Source organism: Pterocles gutturalis, unplaced genomic scaffold (genome assembly GCF_000699245.1).
Source record: "Pterocles gutturalis isolate BGI_N339 unplaced genomic scaffold, ASM69924v1 scaffold47325, whole genome shotgun sequence".
NCBI lineage: Eukaryota > Metazoa > Chordata > Aves > Pterocliformes > Pteroclidae > Pterocles > Pterocles gutturalis.
Genome location: NW_010147652.1, coordinates 15,339 through 36,458, shown reverse-complemented (window position 1 = coordinate 36,458; position 21,120 = coordinate 15,339). Strand labels below are relative to the sequence as shown.

General features: G+C 37.3%; 1 protein-coding gene across 1 annotated transcript in view; it reads right to left on the bottom strand.

Annotated features, from left to right (window-relative positions):
- Window positions 1–1,040: 1,040 nt before the first annotated feature.
- Window positions 1,041–21,120, bottom strand: part of VWA3A (von Willebrand factor A domain containing 3A) — a gene marked incomplete at its 3' end in the record, with an annotated part of 34,910 nt that continues 14,830 nt past the window's right edge. Inside the window, exons 21-34 of the mRNA XM_010086106.1 lie at window positions 20,280–20,438; window positions 19,117–19,207; window positions 17,911–18,021; window positions 17,230–17,327; window positions 16,934–17,086; window positions 16,137–16,245; window positions 15,250–15,394; window positions 14,621–14,765; window positions 13,462–13,613; window positions 11,958–12,084; window positions 11,267–11,364; window positions 9,962–10,025; window positions 8,019–8,068; window positions 1,041–1,163 (exon numbers count right to left, since the gene is read on the bottom strand). Of these exons, the coding sequence (XP_010084408.1) occupies window positions 1,041–1,163; window positions 8,019–8,068; window positions 9,962–10,025; window positions 11,267–11,364; window positions 11,958–12,084; window positions 13,462–13,613; window positions 14,621–14,765; window positions 15,250–15,394; window positions 16,137–16,245; window positions 16,934–17,086; window positions 17,230–17,327; window positions 17,911–18,021; window positions 19,117–19,207; window positions 20,280–20,438 (1,625 nt within the window). The remainder of the gene's footprint in view (window positions 1,164–8,018; window positions 8,069–9,961; window positions 10,026–11,266; window positions 11,365–11,957; window positions 12,085–13,461; window positions 13,614–14,620; window positions 14,766–15,249; window positions 15,395–16,136; window positions 16,246–16,933; window positions 17,087–17,229; window positions 17,328–17,910; window positions 18,022–19,116; window positions 19,208–20,279; window positions 20,439–21,120) is intronic.

Sequence of the window (21,120 nt, the reverse complement as noted above, 5' to 3'; positions counted from 1 at the left end):
CCGGGCTCCTTGAGGTCCCACAGCACCCCCGGGATCCCCCTCATCCTGCAGCATCTCCAGCATCCCACTGCACTCACAGGCTCCCACAGCCCCCCTGGGGTGCTGCTTGTTCCACGACACCCCTTGGGGTCCCAGGGCACCCCTGGGTCCCACTCACCTTGCAGCATCTTTGAGGTCCCACAACCTTCCTGAGATATTGCTCATCCCACAGCATCCCTGGGGTCCCACAGCATCCCTGGGTCCCCAGAGCACCCAGGGATCCCGCAGCATCCTATGGTGGCTCTTACCTCCATGTGTCTTCCTTCATGCAGCTGCAACCACTGTACGAAAGCATCCTGTGGGTAGCGAGGGCTCTGTCTCCACTGAGATTTTGTTCAGGAAAAGAACACCATCTCTTGATTACCAGTTGGGCAGTCGGTGTCAAGACATGACTCAGAGATGCAGAGCATCAGAAACACCTGCAGACTGGCAGGAATCCCTGAAGAGGAAACGGAATCGTAAACAAATAGGCACCAAGGTCCTTGCCTTCCTGAGCCGGCCGTGGGTCTCTGTTCTGCTCTGTGGTCACTCATACCTGGGAGAATGTGAAAAGGGTCGGGAGCTGCAGAATTTCAATTACCCATCCCAGGCGAAAATTTATCTTTGAACATATTTACTTCTTCCATTATAGCTGTGCCATATCTGGATGTTCATATTAAATTTTAATCATTTAAAGACACACTTGAAATTATGTTAGAGCAAAAGCAACTTGAACAAGAGCCAGTTTAAACCAAGACTCAGCAAAGCCAGATAGAAATGAGACATCTGGCTATTCCAAACTGATACTAAAAGTTGCTTAAAACTTCAAACACTGGATTTGTAATAATGATAAATCCATAGAATGAATCCAGTTCGTATTAATCAGTACTGCTATAACAGTGATGTAAAAAGCATCTTACCTGAAATAGCAAATCAGAGGTTTGGCATTACAGGACAGGAATGGTGGGGCTCCATGGGGACTTGCAGCCACAAAGCCACTGACTTCCTTGGTTAGTCCTTACCGAGGAATATCCAAAAAAAGGCCACAGCCAGAGCCTGCACGTCTCACTGGCCTGCAGTCAACTGCCCGACGTCTCTTCTGAAAGGTGTTGGTGTAATCCGGGATGCAGTCCTGAGCTATTAGTCTAATAAAAGCAATATATGAAAGGTTCATAAATAACTAATTTAAAAGCAAATTGAATGTTTGCATACAGTTAGAATGCTCACGCTAGGAAGTAACTTTACACTTGTGGTTTTCTATTCTGCATTTCCAGGGAAAAAAGGCTTACGCAGTACCTCCTGCAGTGCTTACTTGTCTGTCAGTGGCACCTCTGTATTGATAAATTGTGAACTTAACCAGTTTCAATCAAACTTGTATAGAGATCTCATATATAAGTTTCTTTAAGTTTCCTGACAATAGGAGAGAGGGCTGAGCAGTGCCCCTGCTAGAAGACGTACAGTGTGAGGTCAGTTTGTATGCAAATCCATAAGATGCCAGGCTTTACCACTTTCGCTGTACAGAAAACTATTGGTTTAAAGAAAAGTAAAAGAGTAAAAAAAAATCTTTGCTCACCTAAGCTGCAGTGGTGATTGTGGTTGCTCACACATTTTCCTGTCACTTTGTATTGTCTTTTACCTATAACATTTTATTCCTGTAGCATTGCTGTTAGCTCTCCTGCGTGCCCTGTAAATTTAAAGATACAATGAGAGAGTCTCCATAAACTTACTGGTCTTAAAAATCTTGTAAAATGCAAACACAAAGGCAAAATAAATACAGAGTGGAGATAATCAGATAGCAGAGCTTTTCCATCACTCTCTTCTGTGACTTACCCTGGCAAGTCCAGCTCTCCTGATCTATGCGGGGTGCAAGAGAGGGAGCAGCTGCTCCCTGGTTAGAGCAAAGCTGGTCCCTGAGAAAATCCTTGCGACTTTATGAAAATTTGTCTGGGCTACCCACGGTATGCGTGCATATAGTCTATAGGTTGCACGTGTAGCTCGTAGTACTATCCCCCCACAAACCAATTAACGTAAATCTTAAGAAGGGGGAAAAGAGAGAGGTTGGATCCTCAGTTGGGTCTTGGTGCTTGGCTTGCCTGCTCGCGCTGAAATGGCAATTGGCTGAACAGAGCGTGCCAGCACGGGTACAGGATTACAGATAGCATGGCGTGGGTCATTTACAAGGTAAGGTACAGGTAACAGCTTGCTGAACTCCAAGGTCTTATGTGCCCTCCCCCTCCCACCCCCCCAGGCTCCTTAAAAAACAGTATTTGGTTCAGTTCTTATTTATTATTACATTGAAAGGTTATTATTTGATTGACAAACACACATAATGTTATTTATTACATTTCCACAAAGCTTTTGAACAATAAACCTATTTTACATAAAATATGGCTTTCAGTCCTCTCAGCACCTGCTATTTATGAATATTTACTTTTAATATTTTTTGTACTGTTTCCCAGGTCTTCATAATCCCTCATGCTAACATACAGCAGCTGTAGCAGCTGCTTCATCAGAGGAATCTTCCTCATTGGAGCTACTGAACTGGTTACAGCACTGCAGCGCTACAATGGGTACTCTTCTTCCAATTTCTTACCCTCCTGAATTATAGAAAAACATTCTCAGCACGAAGTAATCAATTAATAAAGATCCATTAAAACTATTTCTGCACCTGTTAGTGGTGACACTGCATTGTTCTTTGGGACCATTTCCTGCTGTGTTCTGTGTTTTCACTTTTGTGGGGGTGTGTTTTGTTTTGTATGAGATGAGAGAGATGTCATCGTCATAATAAGAATACTAAAGTCTGTAGTGACTGAGGAATGTACTATGACTAAATTATTAATACTCAGAAATAAAATCAGGTTTTCTGGAGCAGGGGGGTAGCTATTTGATTTTAGAACAAAGAAAGAATGATCAAACTTAACAAAATGCCAAAAGCAAACACCATTTTAAGGAACACATGATCTTGTTGCCAGGTAGGTCTTGGTTTAAAATAATGATCCACCAAATCAGTGGAAGAGAATTTATTTGGTTTGTAACCAAGCTGATTTCATGCCTTGCCTACTCAGAAAGTATGAGTTACAGTAACAGTCCAACACCTAAAATCCAAAAGGACAGCTATGGAAGTCACTTTACTCTCCAGTTTTCTAGAACTTGGATGAAAATATGCCAACAATTATATTACAATGATATTATAATAGTTAAAAATCAGTATATAATAAAAAGAGATCACATTTAGACAGATGAACAGAAAGGACAGAATATTTTCTATATTAATGTGATAAAATAATAGCTAAATATACTTAGCACATCTATGGCTCCCGTCACCAAGTGTTTACAGCAAGCAGTACAATCTCTCCCATGTTATTTCTGTGAGGAAAGAGGGTAATGCTTCTCCATTACATAGAGTGAAGGGAAAAAATAACCAGTACATGGAGGGGAATTTAAGCTGGTCTGCCAGGGAATGAAGTCCAGTTTGAAAACCTATCCCCATCTCAAACCAGTGGCAAACCTACCAGTTTTAATGGGACCTGCACACCTCACTTTACATCATACTCTGAAAGGAGGGAGAGAAGAGCCTCACTGTACTGCCAAATCAACACAGGAAATATCCAATTAGAAGTTTATTTAATTAATGGTTTGGATCAGGTGCACAGAAGGACAATCTAGGTACATACCATCAATTATTACTTTTGTGCCTCTGACATTTATGAATTCAATCTGGTCTTTCTTCTGAAGCTAGAAATAAGAGTTTGCACAATTTCTAATTAATTGAATAAGTCACATTCACAATACAGTTGTTACAATTGCCAGATCTAGAACAGCTGTGGCCTTTTTGTGATGTACGTGTTACAGTTCTCTGTCCTTCTGACACACAGTGATTCATAGCAGTTCTCATTTTTATTGTCTTGTTCAGTGCATGAATAGATAAAGTTGAAAAGAGAAAGACAAAATGTATCTGAAAGGAAATAATAATGGTTTAATTTTTTGTTGCACCCCAGATAATTCATGATGTAGAAACAAGAATTACAGGCAGGGGTTATGCTCCCTGAAACCTTTCACAAATTCTTGTTCCAGTGGCAATCTTTTTGCTAGAAATAAATTAGTATTTTCGTGGATTTTTTTTATAACACCCTCTGTGAATATCGCTGTTATTTAGCATAACCATACTGAGTTGCTGGTCTATTTCCTCATGACTATGAGTTCACAAGAAGAAAACGCATCATTAGTTTTAGAGCAATATTGTCACACTTGTTCAGATTAGAGAAACAGGATATGCCTTCTTATCCAAGACCTTAAATCTATTATCTCATTTTCCTAGAGTATTTTGTGTAGTACATTCGTTTCATGCTTTGACATTTATTTAAGGAATACCTCCCTGGTTGCCTGTATGAATGACTTGACCTTTATTACTAAATTCCATCTGACATATATATCATATAATTACATTCTTTGCTACATGCAGACAAATTTTTGCTTTCACAAGAATAAAGAAAGAAAATGTCAGGAAAATTGTACTTGCTTGTTCTAGTCATGACATGCCACATGCAGCCACATGAAAAACACAGTCAACCCCTTCATCACATGCTTTGAACACTGCATCAAGATCCCTCACCTCACCCTGTAAAAGGAGAAAAGAATGGATTTTTGGGTAGTAGACCTCATTGCATTCTCTATAGAATGAGTATTAACTATGGCTATTAAGGAAAATCTAAAGTCATTCTGATCTATTTTTCACAACATTAAACTTGCGTTAAATAAAACATTATAAGCATGGAGAAAAATCCACGACTAAGAATTTTGTCAGTATTTTGTTGCAAAACAGCTATGACTCTTGTTGGCTTCAATTACAACACGTATTTTCACACTTAGTCCCGCAGCTTGCAGGCTGGCAAAACTTGTTTGACTTGAATGGGAGCAGCACATGCTTGAGGGCTGGAGGACCAAGCCCCAGGGACAACAGCTCACAGCAGGAAGGGTTCAGCTGTTTGCCCTGGAATCACCAAAGAAGAGAAACCCTTTTCTGTTAGCACCTTCAGTGCTAACCAATGTCTCTCTGCCCATCTACGCTTCATTTTAGGGGCACTGCACGATTTACAGTTTTGTACAAGATTAAAGCAAAAGAGTACACACTATATGCATTGAATATTGCATTAGTATACATTAGTGTGTTATAACCACATTATATGAAATGCTGGATAGCACTGAACACTGGGCTGTATTAAATCATACACACTATATCCAGTATCAAATGCTATGCTGCGCTTAGAATATTATATTGCATTTTTGTATACCAGGTAATACTATATGACTAATACTCTGCATACATGTCAATAAAAATATACCACCTTTCTTTTCAGAATTATATTTCAAAATATTAGTATTATTTAATTTACTGTAATGAAATTGATAGAATAGTCACCAAAAAAAGGCTGTCGGTAATATTATGAGGTAATCTAATCAGTCTTTAACCTCAATTTTTTTTATCTGAGGCTGACAAAGTATTTCACGAATAGGGCTGACCTACACCTCCTACCTTCAATCAGATGCTAAAATTGCTAATACTGTTTATCCTGGTTAGCTAACTCCAAATCACTGATCAAGGCTTAGATCTCTGAAGCTACTTATTACTTTACTTACTAGGACACCATGGCTCCATTTTGTAGGTAATTCACCTATACTTAGTAATATTTATTCTTTTTAAATGGAATGCCTAAAGTCTTGGAACTTTGTAGTTATAACTCTAGATACGCACTAGTAGTAGATAACAGGCTTATAAAGCACAGAGAGATTCTTCCTGGACGGAATTCTAAAGGACACAGCACAACACACACTCATTGCCATTATCTTCCTCAGAAGCAGGATGAACTTCCTGGGGTTGACTCCAATTCAGGTGTATTTACGTGGATTAATTTGTTACTATCCCAAGCAGTCCCACCCATCTTCTGAAGGCTGTTGTCCCCTGAAGCAGGTATGGCTGAACAACGCACAAAGCAGCTCCTGAACTGCCAGTCCGTACTGGGCTTTTATGAACATCTGCACCAGTCAATGGCAGCACAGCAGCTGGAAGCTGACTGGAAATTATGGCAGGACAGGAGCTGTGCCACATGGGAGTTCCCCACTCTTGCTGCGAAACCAGCACCCTCTGAAAGGGGGTGGAATGCATACTTCAAGGTAGCAACTGGTTCAGCTGTTTGTCTTCAATTCACTGCATGTAAATCAACACATCCAGTGAGTCACGGCAATGGCACTACTTACCAACAAGCTGGCAGAAAAATATACATCTTTGTCAGTTAGAAAACTCCTCTTTTATTGTGTCTTGAATACAGCGAATTGCATTACAGGAAGCATAAACCAGGAAAGCAAATGACATATACAAGACAGATCAACATTGAAAAGTCATTAACAGACCACTTGATTAATCAGGTCATCACAGCTGAACCATCTCCTTAAAATCTTTTCCTAAGTAGCCCTCTGATGGGCACAGGGAGGATGAGAGTTTCCACTTAGGTGACAGAGAGGAGGTAGAAACTGTATTTTAAAGGCAGGAGCTGCTCTGAGCAGATGGCAGGACTGACCAGCCTGCAGGACAACAAGGCTTCAGAGGCACAGAGAGGCTGCACAATCAGAAAACACTCACAAAAGAAGTGAAGTTGGACAGGGTGCAATGGCTAAATACTGCAACATCCAACCATTTTGTAGTGATTTGTGGTTACACAAATTCTATCATCAACATTTGTTCCTTACTTTTCAGTTGCATTTTTCTTGGAGACTTGGAAACCCTTAGCTCACACCACCAGCAAAGAGAAGACTCTGGAATTTTTAACGCCTACTTTAAGTCTGCAATCATACTCAAAACAACCAGAGAAACTTGCTGCGCTCTGCCCACAGAAATAGGCGACCAGTCTAAACCAAAACAAACAACAAAGTCATGAGTATTAGTGTAGGTTGCTGTGAGTTTAGGATTACACAGATCCATTGATGGTCAATCTGCAGAGACACTGCGTAAATTGAATTGTTTTGAATGAGTAAAATCTCTGAACACCAAATACTATGCAGGGAAAAAAAGGCTGTAAATGAGAGGTGTGACAGATTGCAACCTAACACAACACACAAATATTCTGATGCTTATCTGCATTTGCAAAATCTGACATGTGCATTACTATCTTACTTCACAAAAAGTCTCTGATACCATTTGACATACCTGCACAAGTATATTTTCTTTTAAGTCTCTTTTAAAGGACCTTTGTAAGAATATCAACATTCTATGCTACAGTATTGTGACATTTATTAAATCCTCCAAGGAATAAATAATAATCTCTTTTTGGCAATAAAGAAACCTCACTCTTTCTACCTGGATTTACTGTTTTAACATTTCCATTAGTACAAATCCACTCATTTTATCAGCAATCATCATCTAATATTTATATAACCCAAATAAAAATGTAACTAATCCTACTAATTTACAATTAACATTTTCATATCAAAGCATCTCAGCAGCCACACACATACCCACACACACTAATAAAATCACAGAAGGCGTTGCAGAGCACAAAGCACCATTTTAGCTGCAATATTCCACGGGAGGCTGGTGCTAACATGGAACGCAGGAGTCAGCTGGTGCAGAGCACACAACACTAAAAAGAGACTTTTATGACAGAAATTGTTTCTAATTCTTTATGGAGGCAAAACAGATGGAGGGACAGAAAAGCTAATATCTCCCATATCAAAGCATATGCAATCATTCCCATCAGCTAGCTCTCAGGAGATGAAAATGGCTCCTGAGTAAACTCAGATCAAGTATCTGACTTTTGCAGTCTGAATCCATTTTTATTAAATATAACATATATTAAACACCTGAGATGAATTCCTAACCCTCTGAAAGACAGAAATAAATACCTACAAAATTCTAATGAGCTGCCATTGCAGAGTTCCTCTTTAAAAAAAAAAAAGTATATTTCATAAATCACCTGGAAAAATATATGCCTCATTACTGCAGTTACCTTACACTAGATCTTCTTATATGGTACTGGCAAACATATTTTAAATTTTTCTAGGACAGGAAACACATAAGAACTTAACAGAATTGCTTAGAAGACTGGCAGTATCTGGTTATACAAACATAACCAAGGTTTATCAGCAACAAGATACTACTTGTTTGCATGTCTGGTGATTTCTGAATCATCAACCCTAAATCCTTCTCTACTGCCAATATAAAAAGCAAATAATTGAAATAATTCTCTTTCTAGTATCACAGCCATCTGTCCTACCTGTTAGGGATAATGAGCACCAGCAAAGTCTCAAACCAACTGCCAAAAAACACATCTTGGACATACCACCAACTGATGGAAGCAATTATTAGTATGATGCAGTAGAACAGAAGAGAAACAAAAGTTGTGACCCTGTATAACTACTAATTATATTAGAAATACATTACTTTTACAATTTGTATTAGCTATATTGAAAAATATCCTCTACTTATGTTTAAACTTCAGAGAGTTCAGGGATTGATTTGCTTTGAGTCCTATAAAGTCTGCAAGTGGAATAAGTCAGCAGCACTGTAACTGTAACTTCTTCTCTTGACAGAAATTCAGAGACAACAAAGAATGCATCTTCTCTCTCTCTGCTTGAAGCTGGAAGCTTTAAGCACACTATGAAACGAAGCAGGCTTGTGGTACCACTCCAAACCTCTTCAGCATCTTTTCTTCATCTAAAATTTAATCCTACAAGTCAAACACATGAATAGGTTTTTTAAATACAATTCAAATATATAAACTCCATAGGCATGCCATCACCCTTGAAAAACAGTAATGGCAAAACAATATAAATTAACTTGATCAACCTTCAATTTTCCTTACACGTTTGATCGTGCTACAATGCTGTGTGCTTTCTGAAGGACATTAACAGGAATGTCTTCCCATACACTTTACGCTCAATACAGTTTAAAGTCAGATGGCTGTGGAACTCTAGCCCGTGCCTCTACATGCCTGTAACAACTTTCTTGCTACTACAGTATGGCTATATCTGTTTTTATTCCAAGCATCACTCTCTAGTGATCAGCCCTTCTATGCTGAATTCTGCACATACTTCACCAGGCTCCAGGTTCCATTCTCCATGAAGCATTCTTAACCAGCAGGTCTGACTGGATTTTTCTTTTTTTTTTTCTTTCCTTCTCTTTGAATGACTGGACAATGTTTGTAAACCAAAATACAAACTACAGCTACAGGGACAAAGATTTAAAAAACAGTCTTGCTATATATCTGCCTTACCAATTCCTTGATTAATATCTCGGCAGGCCTCACCTCTCTAGTGCAACACTCTCTGTAGTTGTCTGCATGTCCGCTTTTTCCCCTCACACAGCTCTGTGACAAATGCTTCTGTCTTGTTCAACCCTGAGAAAGTACTTCCACCCAGCAATTTCTCTTCCTGCAGTTTTTACTTTGCCAATTTAAAAGCAGCATGTTGGCTCTCTGAGAAGTTTAGTTTGTCCAGCTGCTTCTCCCAGGGCTTTGCAACAATAGTCTAGTGTTTGCTGAGGCTGTCTTTACTATTAGTGGCGTCTTTTTCAGTCAGACTTCTTAATTTAACTGACAAATCAAGCAGCCCCTGCAGTATTTGTTATTATAGCCGATACATCTGGTCCTAGCCTTCTAATGTGCTTCGTTGTTTGCTCTTAGAAAGAGCTAAACCATTAATAATGACAAATACACATCTGCCTTGCTCCTTTCACTCCAAACATCGTTCTCTTTGAACTGTTCTTTGTGTGTGTCAGGTTATACTGTGGACTAGCTCAGGTAAAAACTAAAATCATTACAAACATTTTCAACTGTGGAAAAAGTCACAGCTGGAAATTAATACATTTTACATTAGGCTTATGAAACATTATCCTTCTACTGAAATATATGAACAATATATAAACTAGAATCTATTTGTGGCAACTATTTACCTGAGCACTTTTTTTAAAGCCAGAATTGTCCTTTTGGTTTATATTCCATTTTTGTAGTAATAACCTGTTTGAAAGAAAAACAAAACTCAAAGAATTACAGCTGCTTTTTGCAGAAATCAATATATAGTAGCTTTGCATCTCTGTTTAGCCATGTCCCCGTGTGACCGAAAAGGAGGTAGAATGCATTTTAAAGCTCTTTGCAAGTACTTTTGCCTGCTATTACTGTTGAAATGGCACTTTTTGGTTCTGGACTGGCACTTAGGAAGCATTAACAATGAAGAAACATAAGGATCAACACAATTTAACTGCCCTGCACTCCGGTTCTAGGCAGGTATTGAAGCTGGTTCTGAATTATATCAGAGGCAGCAGGGAAAGGTGTGCCACCTCAGACAATTCAGTCTACTGTGGTACAGATGGTGAGCAGTGCCAACAGCGCTCTGCTGCTTCCAGGAACTGACTTAGCTCATTCAGAGCCCACTGGGATACCTCTGCCTGGCGTCACTTTGTACTGTTACCTGTTACATAACTGTTAGCAGAAAAGGGAAACAGAAACTTCATGTTGAGGGAGGATGCTGAAGAGAAGATGAGGAAGAGAAAAGAAAGGGAGACAAAACTGAAAAGTGTCCCCAGAACATTCTTATTCTGTGGAGAGAAAAGGAAGCTGAAAATTACAGAAAAGAAGGAAAGAAGGGAAGACACAGGACAAATTCTGGTGGGCCCAAGACGTCATAAGGAAAGATTAAGAGTCAAATTATTTAGGAAAGCAGAAAAAAAGTGAGATTGAGAGATTATATCTTTGAGAGAAGAATGACTTTGTCAGATCCTTTGGTAAATCAGGAAATGTACAAGAGTTAAGAGGAAGCCTTAGGGAATCTTCCCAGAAAAAGGCTAGTAACACAGTAACACTAACAAGAGTCAATTTTCTCTTTTAATAATATATACAAAGAGAAATACCTTGATTTGGCAGATGAGAGAACTCAGCAAGGAGAGGAACAAGTAAGGTAATTTCTTCTTTGACATAAGAAATGGAGGGAAAACAACTGAGAGAAAGCAGCCCTGAAGTTTAACACATTGTTAGAATCTGCTCAGATCCTTCACTATGGCAGTAGCTAATCGTGGAAGACCTTAAAACTAAGTTCCTAAATCAGTAATTTTCCAAGCATCAAAAAAAACCACTAAAATGGACCGTACAAGGAAAGAAACAACAATTCTTTGTTAAGTAGCACACACTGAAAGTCAGATACTCTTGCCTTCCTTTCATGAAACAAAAAAGGAATTACTGAAAGATTCTTGATAAACACTCACCTCAAAGATTTTGCCTGCTTTAAGAAACTTCTAGCTTTTGCTACTTCTTGAGTAAGTTTCTTTAAATCGTCTCCTTCAAAATATGGGAAAACTGGATCCTGAAAACAGAATTAAAACATTCTGCTCTAACCTGCACCTATTTATTATTTTCAGTTTCTACCAACTTAATTAACTGAGCCTAAGCTCTAAATCCCCCTGCTCCTGTCTACTTGCACAGAAGGTATTAGCCTTACAAGGGGAGAGCAGAGCAACTCTGGACCAAGTATGTTTCTGTGCGCTAACATTTTTCTGCTGTGGCAATCCCCGAGGTCTCATTAGAGCATTAATGTGCTAAACTCTGTACAAGGATTTTACAATTACATAAATGAAATACAACATGGTAAGGATAAGAGAGCACAGTAAAAGCTAAAGTTAGCTTAAAACCCAGTGTCCAGATACAAGAGGTTTTTTGCTTCTCTTTCAAAAACTATATTGCATTGTACCTGTCTTTCTTGGGTTTAGTCACCTGAACAAGGCATCTAGCAGAGAGGCAAAGCCAGATATTAAGATTTCTCCTTAAATTTTAATGTGAAGCATCTTAGGAGTCTTGTATTTTCTCATTATTTTTTCTATTTTAAATGCAGTTTCACTACTGATAAAGAGTTGAAATTAAAAAAAAACAAACCCAACAAACTCAATCTATTTAACGTACATCTTCATCATCAAGCCCCTCTGTCAACATTCTGTGTGCTGCCAATTGTCCATCCACATCTCCAAAGCTGCAATGGTAGCGCCCTCCTGTTTGGGAAGCAAGCTTCTTCAGAAATTCATCAGCTCCTCTGTTAACAACAAAATAGTACGTTACTTATGAAAATTATTTCTCTGAAAGCAACAACAAGAGAAGAGTTTCTAAGAATTCCTCAGAAAATATTACATCAAAACAAATAGTTTGAAGGACACAATTATAATCCTCTGTATAATTTCTAATTGTCAGATGCTAATTAAGAATATACACTGTTTAGCTGTCATAACCTCCAAAGACAGGCTATTTTCGGATGAGAGGTTCACTGTAGCAACAGAACCAAAAATGGAAACTAAACCAAGAAATCCAGAAGCCGTGCTGGCAGGTAAAGAGCAGTAATATTTTACACAGGGGAAGAAAACCAAAAGCTGGGAGACTCCATACATCCATTAATTTCAGGTAAACTGCAAGGATTGATTCCATTCCGGATGTTAAAATCTCTGCAACTAACAAGGAGATTTCTTTGAAAGGAAGTGGCAGATTTTGTTTCAGAGTAACTCGTAGCCAGAAGTGACATCTTTCTCCCTTATTAGCAGATTTTCTGAACAGTTAGTTATGGGTTACTGACTAGTTAACCAAATGATATGCCAATAAATTAACTCAAAAATATTCATAATTAAAAGACTTTTTGGAAACACTTAAAGATGGTTTTTTCAACTTACGAGAAATAATTCAAAGTTTTTATCAGAAAAGATCTATAAAAGCTTACAAAATAAGACTCTCTTTCTCTTAAACCTCACTTCCAAAATGACAAAGACCACAGACGATGTATCAAGAAGCCCACTACTTCTCCCCTTAATGGGAGAAGACCTGGGACAACTACTGCATTTGAGGCGGCAGCAATGCTAGAAAGCTTGAAGAACTGGTGGTCTGGTCGGCTGTCTTCTCCCTGCATCACACAGCCACAGCCATGAGTGAGAATCTAGAGGAGCACATACTTTTTGATATTGCTCCATGGTCTCTAATTTTGGACCGGGCCACGCAAAGGTCCCTGAAAAGGAGCATCCAGAGATCTATCTTCAACCCATGGCTGCTGGCATTATCACTTTGCTAGTGCTCCTGATTTCAGGCCAGGTCAGTGTATGACCTTTTTATGCCTCTACAGGGACGTGTACTGATAGACTAGTGACAGAACTACAGGAATGAGCTCAGTGCTGCAGATTAGTGATGCATAGCACCTCTCTCTGTGCGTGAAGGCAACTCTCTCAAGGACATAAGCTGTGGGAGATGCAGCCCATGTGGCAATGACCTGTGTCACAACAGCCTTCCCAGTTCCCACACGTATGAACGCCTAGCTCAATCCTGCTGTTCAGTGAACTGAGCGTGTAGCACATTTTGATAACATAGCCTTTCAACAATAAATAAACTAGTAATTTTATAGATTTTTTTGTTGTTCTTGCAAAGTATGATATACCTGTCTGTACAGCTAAAAGAAATCGTGTGGATTTTAATATCTTGTTTCTTTCTCAATCTTTCGATTTCTTTCAAAATCAGACTGCAACTGGTGTCTGGTTTTCCATCAGTCAATACATACAGTGCCTCTACACCATGGAAACCAAGAGCCTTCTGAAAAGCAGAAAATAAGCTTAAATAAGTACATTTATACAAAAAAATTACACTTAAGAATGAAAACACTATTCCAATAATTTAAGATAGCTTTATATTTACCACATCATTAATCAAGTTAGCATTGTCTTTTCCTTCTCACTAAGTATGAAAGAGATCAAGAATATCAACTTGAAAAATAAAAAAGAAGATAATTTGTAGTGTAAGGCAATATATTGACAAGCAGGGCATCACCAGAAACTGACTCATTGAAACAAGCAAATTAGCTGGTTTTGGAAAACTGCTGACAGATTTTTACATCACATTTTGTGGGAGTTAAAGATTCTTAATGTCTGAAAATAAGGCTCACTAGGACTTGGCCTTTTTATATTGTGAAAACTTGCTACAGTAATGGACTTAGTGGACATTTTTGTAATACAGACATGCCTTATAGTTCTACTGGACCTGATTAATCATGAATTCCATAAAATTTATAAGGAGATTCTTCAAGGCTGTCTAAAACAAGAATCATTCATTTAAGGCAACATATATTTTTTGATTCAAATTTTAAATCTCATGAAATTGCAAGTTTTTTCAGTCTCTGTTTTGAATTATTACTAGTTAATTTCTACACCGAGAGTTTTTATAGGAGAAAAGTTTCTTCACCTAATTCAAGAATTGTACTCAATGCCCATTTGATTCCAACTCAGAACAAATGTATCACAGCCACAGTTGTACATAAGCATCATTTTGAGCAACGGGCAATTTTCTCTCTTCAGTATTCCTTGAACACCAATATTAATGCAACTATTGATACTTCACATTTTTCTTAAACTAAGTATGAGCGATGGGTTCTAATATCTATGAGCCCTGGGGACAGGAACAGCGGCTCGATTCCATATCTGTTTGCACATAAAAATGTTGTATGTTTTGACCAAATAATTTTCCTAAAATATTATCAGTCAGATTGAAGTGTTTTATCATAAGACACAATGTCTTCTCCAAAATGTGGTACGCAATTTACTAACCTGTAAAGCCATAAGGATGCATGTACTACCATGAGCATGGAATTTGGACACCCACTGCACAGCATCATGACATGTTTCATTAGTTGCTTCTACAAGACATTCCTTCCAACTCTCTGCATTTTCTGCAAATGTCAGCAGGTTAAACCTAAGAAGAAGGATGGCCCACAACATTTAACCCTAACCAATACTATCAGTCACTTTGGACAAGCCAGTTTTGAAATAAATTAAAAAAGAAAACAACAAGCAAACACAAAACCAAGCCCCATTTAAAAAACAAAAACAAAAAAAACCCCCACAAACCAAAAAAACCCAAAACCAAGAGCCTTGTATTGGAATAGGGTCTTCCGCTTTGGAAGAGTCAGAAAGCATCTCACTCTGCACAAACCGACAATCCATGGTAACGCTAAGCCTGAAAGGACAAACAGCATCAGCCTATGGCAAATGAGGCTCAAATCTTAGAGAGCTGAGAATTAAATGTTGATTAAAAAGAAGAACAGACAAAGCAGTTTATGTCACATGCATATTATGCACTAACATAATAATTACTTGTACTTAATTATAAATAATACAATAGAAGCAATCTGATTACGTAAATAATAAGTTGTGCAGATTTCAGTAGTTCATCATACCTGACTTCATTTTTTCTCAGCTGTTCCCAGATAAGGGAGGTAAGTTCTTTTGTGATATGTGGCAAATATGGGTCCATGGAACCAGATGTATCAATCAAAACACAGACATTTGCTTCTAAAATGGTACCAAACAATCTTCGGCTTCCTGGGACAGAATATTGAAGCTAATTGTCATTACATAGGCTTATTTTATTCAACATATTATTTTATTGAGTGTACTGTAAAATCCTCAGTCTTTAGGGGTTATTCTGGGCACATTTCTACATAATAAATTCTAATCTTTGTGGAAACTAGGTAGTTCAAAGGTTAATAAAAGTCAAGTCTTCTGCCATTTCAAATCTATCACTATCGAGCATTAATTACTAGCCAGCTGTAGCAACTTGCATTAGACAATTTGTAGCTCCTACTTTACAACCCATCAAAAAATTGAACTGTTTCCTAACAAACATCTTTATGAGCAGAGGGATCAAAATACTTTTCACCAGCAGTGATGCCATACTTCTAAATAGGGCACATTCTTAGCAAAAGAAACAGAAAAGCTCATTTTGCTTGTATATGTTATTGTTTATATTTTGTTGACAGAAAGCTTCTGACACCAGGAACCTTGTATTCATGAACACAACATACAAAAAAGAAAAATTTACATCACAGCCCTAATTATTTCACAGCAAGCTAGATGTTTATCAGCTACATAGATGCTGAATTCTCTTGTATTCTTATTTTATTGTCATAAAAACACATTTTAAAATTTAAAAGAAATGCAAAACAGATGACCTTTATTCATATTTGAGGTCCACGTTTAGTTTCAGATTTATTCTAATAGCAGACAAGAAGATTTCATGCATGTTTAAATTGTGCTTTATAGAAAAACAGATGCACACCAATACCTGACAGAAGCCACTGTATTCTCTGTATATAGCGCTGCAACACTTTCTCCAGTTGTTCAGTGTAGATTTCCAGTTCTTTAGATTGAAACTGAAGATGTTTCACAACCCCCTGGAAAAATTCAGTTTGTACAAGAGCATCTTACTTCAGGAGACTGGAGCTCAGCTGCTATATATGCAATGTCTGCATTAGAGATCAGGGAGATTAGGTTTTTTGTCTTTACCTCTATGAAATACTGTAACAAAATTTTTGTGACTCTATTGCTACTAAATAACTGGTTTACCCAAATTAGGAAAGACTAGTTCTCACCTCAGCCAGTTGTGCTGGGCAACAAAATTATGTAATTTATCTGCACAGGTTTATCTGTTCATTATTACCCATAGTTTTATAATAAAGCAATAATATTTTGGTCTTAACTTTCTATGATTCTCTCCAGTCATTACACAAACCAAAACAATCAAGATCCAACATTTTCCCAGTTTCAACACAAACGTGATTTTTAAAAGCTTTACCTAAAATTTAAAAATTATTTTTCAGACTCTATGAGCAGAAGAGATGCTATACGTTCCAAAGATCCCATGCAGTTTGCACTTCAAACATACTGATTTTTTTTTTTTTTTTGTAGTGAATAAAAGATCTTCTCTAGCTTTCTAACAGAAGGGTGATTTAGAAAGAAGAAGAGGGAATAGTGGAGGGAACATCACACTACCAAGCCACAAACATAGATCAACATGCATTGTCTTAAACAAATACAAAGCCTTACAATGATGTAGGTACAATGACATCTGCAAAAGCTTACATTGATTTCTACACTAGGGAAGATTGTACAGTATTTTGCTGATACTTTCTTGTGCAGAGACTCCACAGTTTTCTTTTGGTGAGTACAGCCTGGACCAAACATCAGTCTGGGCAATTCCAGTTTGAGCTTTTTAATACTGTACTTGGCCAACCACTTGTAAGACAAACAAATGGATGGCTGTTAGTAAATATCACAGTTGAAGTAAGAATACATTGAACAGAATCACAACTAACGTGTTCCCATTAATTCACATGGATAATTCTAAAATGGCAATTTATTAGTAAGGAGCAAAATACCTCTTTGCTTGAACAGATTTCCTCTTTTTTTGGCAATGTAACAGAGGGAACAGACTTTCTTATGTGCATTATCTTTGGATACTTTTGGTATACTGTACCTAGTTGAGGAAATGAACAAAATAATATTGGGAGCCCTAAGTTTAAATCACAGTCCTTTTGAATCACATTTAACTGTTGATTAAAAAAAAAAAAAAAAAGTGAACAAAGAAACCCCCCAAAACCCACAGACTAGCATTTCATATACAATTCCACATTTGAAAAAAAAAAAAGCAAAGATTCTGTATATCAAAGTACTTAAAAATAACTTATTTTTTTAAATTGTCACTTTCAAAAAATCCCAAATCTTCTGTAATCTTCTAAACCATGATGATAGCATTTTTCCTTAGAGCATCCTTGCCTAAAACATCCCAAAGGACTTGACAAATAAACCCCCAAAAACCAACAAAACAAAACACCCAAAAAACCCAAACAGCCAAAAAGAGAAAACCCTCCCCATCCCCCAAAAAACCCCCAAAACCAAACGAAAAACCCCCACCACTATTTGATAAGTGAAACTCACTTCCACTCACTATTGAAAGCACAGTGATTATCAGCTAACAGGTTTATAATAAAAATAACAGGTTTATAATAAAAATGCTGATAATAAAAAGGCTTCACCCATCGTATCCTGGTAACACATACCCACATTTCTTCCTTTATCAGTATAAAATACTGACACAGAAAACTCTGGCTGCTTCCTTGGTTTATGCTTTCTCTTATTCTCAGTCTGCGGCCATTCTTTTATCGTTTGTGCTACAAATAAAAAAAAAAAAAAGATGTTGACTTACTTCAGCTAGATAAAACTCTTACATGCAACCCTGTTCTTCAATTAATAATTTCCTATTACCACAGTTATAAAGATTTAATTTTCTTAGATACTGGTTAAGAATAATCCAGATTATAGAACTATTTATGCTACTTTCATAGAAACAGAACTAAAACCTTTACAAATTTATAAATTACCATCAGGAAGAATGTCACAGGGCATAATTTGAAAACATTAGGGGTTTAGAATAACCGTAATATTTTTAGGAAAAGCCAATTAACACGGTACAAAGCACCTCAGATGCAAATATGAATCCAGATTTGTAAACACCACTACCTGTCAACAATATAATTTCAACAAATCCGTAAATTTCAAGACTCAAATTTAATGCAAAAAAAAAAAAAAAAATTCTGCAGGTGTTAGCAAAGATACAAAGAAAAAACACACAAAAAATACAAAAACTGAGGAGAAAGGAACTGGACTTTAAGGGACCAACAACGACTGGAATAAATTTAAGAGCTGTTTCATATACCAGGAGCAGTTGCAAGAGTCAGCACTTCAGATAACCTGACATTTGTGTTGTAATTTTCCTTCATTACATAAATAAATCAAGCGGAACAACATATTAATTACAATGGGATCTAACAGTATTAGCAGAAATATATATATTGAACTAATAACAAATCTCTGAATTGTTGAGCCTTTGAAAAAAAAGAAATGAAGTGTGAATTAAAAACCAAGAGAAGTGAGGATCTAGTTACGGCTTCAGGCTTGGGATAAAGCAGGGCTCTACTTTCCACCACACACATTTGACGTTTCCCGATACAGGATGGGTATTCAATCATACGACCTAGAAATAGTGCAGTGTTCTTTCTTCTCACAACCTAAAAGAAAGCTCCATACATTACAGCTAAAACTCATACGGGAGCAATTTCAAAACAACCACAATGTTTCCTATCAGTCTGATTAAAGATTAAAACTGCAAGCATTTCTAAAAACTTAAATTAAATCTCTAATTTAACACTGTCTTTTAAGCAAAATCCAAAGAAGCTGAAGACAAAAAGCCCCTAATCCATACAGACCTGGTGGAATTCCTGCTTTGGCACTAGTAGGACGCCATGCCAGTACTCGTCCAGAAGCATTTCTCTCTGCACCATGGCTCTCTTTAATACACTATAGGCACATATAATAAAAAAAAATTAGAAAGCACTTCAGTTAGATCACAACTGCATTATTCAGAACTGAAACTATCCTTCATTACTGTCTGATTCCTGCTTTACTCTGGCTCTTCTGACAAGTCATCAGATTGCCATGATGACTTGTTAATTTGCAATTTATTGCTAGGTTAAGTACCTTTAATTGCTCTGTTTTAATTAGCTGGCTAGTTTCACCTGGTGCCATAAAACTAAAGACTAACATCTACAGACAGACCAGTTTGGACCAGTTTTACCACTTGAAGGAGCAGTCTATTATGGCAATGGCAGTTTTACAGACTACAGTATTTAGCATTTTCCTCAGTTTTACTGAATATTGGAAACCTAGTGCTGACAACAGTAGTTTTTCCTTTAGGTTAAGTACATCCTTTGCAATAGGCAGTTCTGTATCTAGTCATTTCTACACCAAAGTGGTAAGTGTCGGCACTGTCCATTTATGTGTATCACAGATTTGCACACCCACTCAAAATGGATGCATACGGAGTCAAAATTAACAAATAAAACATTATCAAAATCCCCAAGAACTCTGTAGCGTAATTGCATGGAAATAAGCACAGCAGGCATGAAACAAATCCTGAATCCTATTTCTTGTTCAATGCTGGCTCTCTGTGTGGCCGAAGACACGCTACTCAGCTGCAGCTGTCTCATCTGTAAATGAGCAGGACACCAAAAAATGCAGCTCTTGCTAGAAGGACTTGTAAAGTAGACATAACTTAGCAAAGCACATTTCTGCTTTGCCTTTGCTTTCATTAAACACTAGATTTTTAAGGTTAGAGGAGGAATTATTTAGACAATTTTAGACAGTACAATGTGGTTCCATTATAATTAATTACTTAGCAAGAGTTAATAAGAGGTACTTTTTTGTTTACAAATGCAAATTAAAATGTAAATTCAGAGTACTATCACAGTGCTGTTTTACTTCCTTCCAATGTTCAGCCTGAGCGCTTCTGTCATGAAGAACAGCATCTGACAGTTGGGTAGGATCTCTAATTAAAAACACAAAGCATCTTGAAAATGGGACCATTTCAAACCATTCTAGCCAGACTCAGAGCTGTAGGTTTAGGAGATGGCAACTTCTGTGGCCTTCTTTTCTCTTTCTTCGTAAGCGTGTCTGGTTCTCCTTCTGGTATAAATTGATTAACAGCCTGATTTACTGAACGTTGCTTTAAGGATTCCACTAGGAACGCACACTGAAATGGAAATTCACATAGTAATTCATATACGTGAAATTTAAGTAAATGACACTTCAAGGGCAGGCATTCTGTATTTATTACTTTAATAATAAACAAAATTCATGCCAAATTTATTAATCTGGTAATGCTTAACACCTCTAACTGAATAGGAACCCCTTTGTGCTGTGCTTGCCAAACACACAGAAGTGAAATCCTCCCTGCTGTGAGCAAACATTGTAAAAGAAAAGGCAATAGTATGCAAGACCAGAATAAATTGGAAGAAGATGAACCAAGTATAGGCAGTTACTAAATTGTAACAGAATATTTTAAGATCCCATTGAACAGAGAGATATGGTCTGGTTCTACACCCTTAGTACACTTCAGAAAAACAATTGTTTTAGAATTGAACAAATGTATTGTGCCAACAAGAGCCCCTCCCTCCACTTATAAGTGACTTATAAGAACATACTATTATATACTTGTTACATAATGTATAAAATTTTTATTATATTTATTTTTAATATATAATTATAAAAAACAATTAGTTCTGCTTGAGTAGAATTCATCATAGGATTGGCAACAAAAAGGAGAATCACTTAAATTGTAAACTCCTTGTGTTTAATAAGGAATCATGGCCACTCTAACACTAATCACTGCAGTGCTATTGTACAACTGCTTTCTAGTCCATATTTACTCTAAG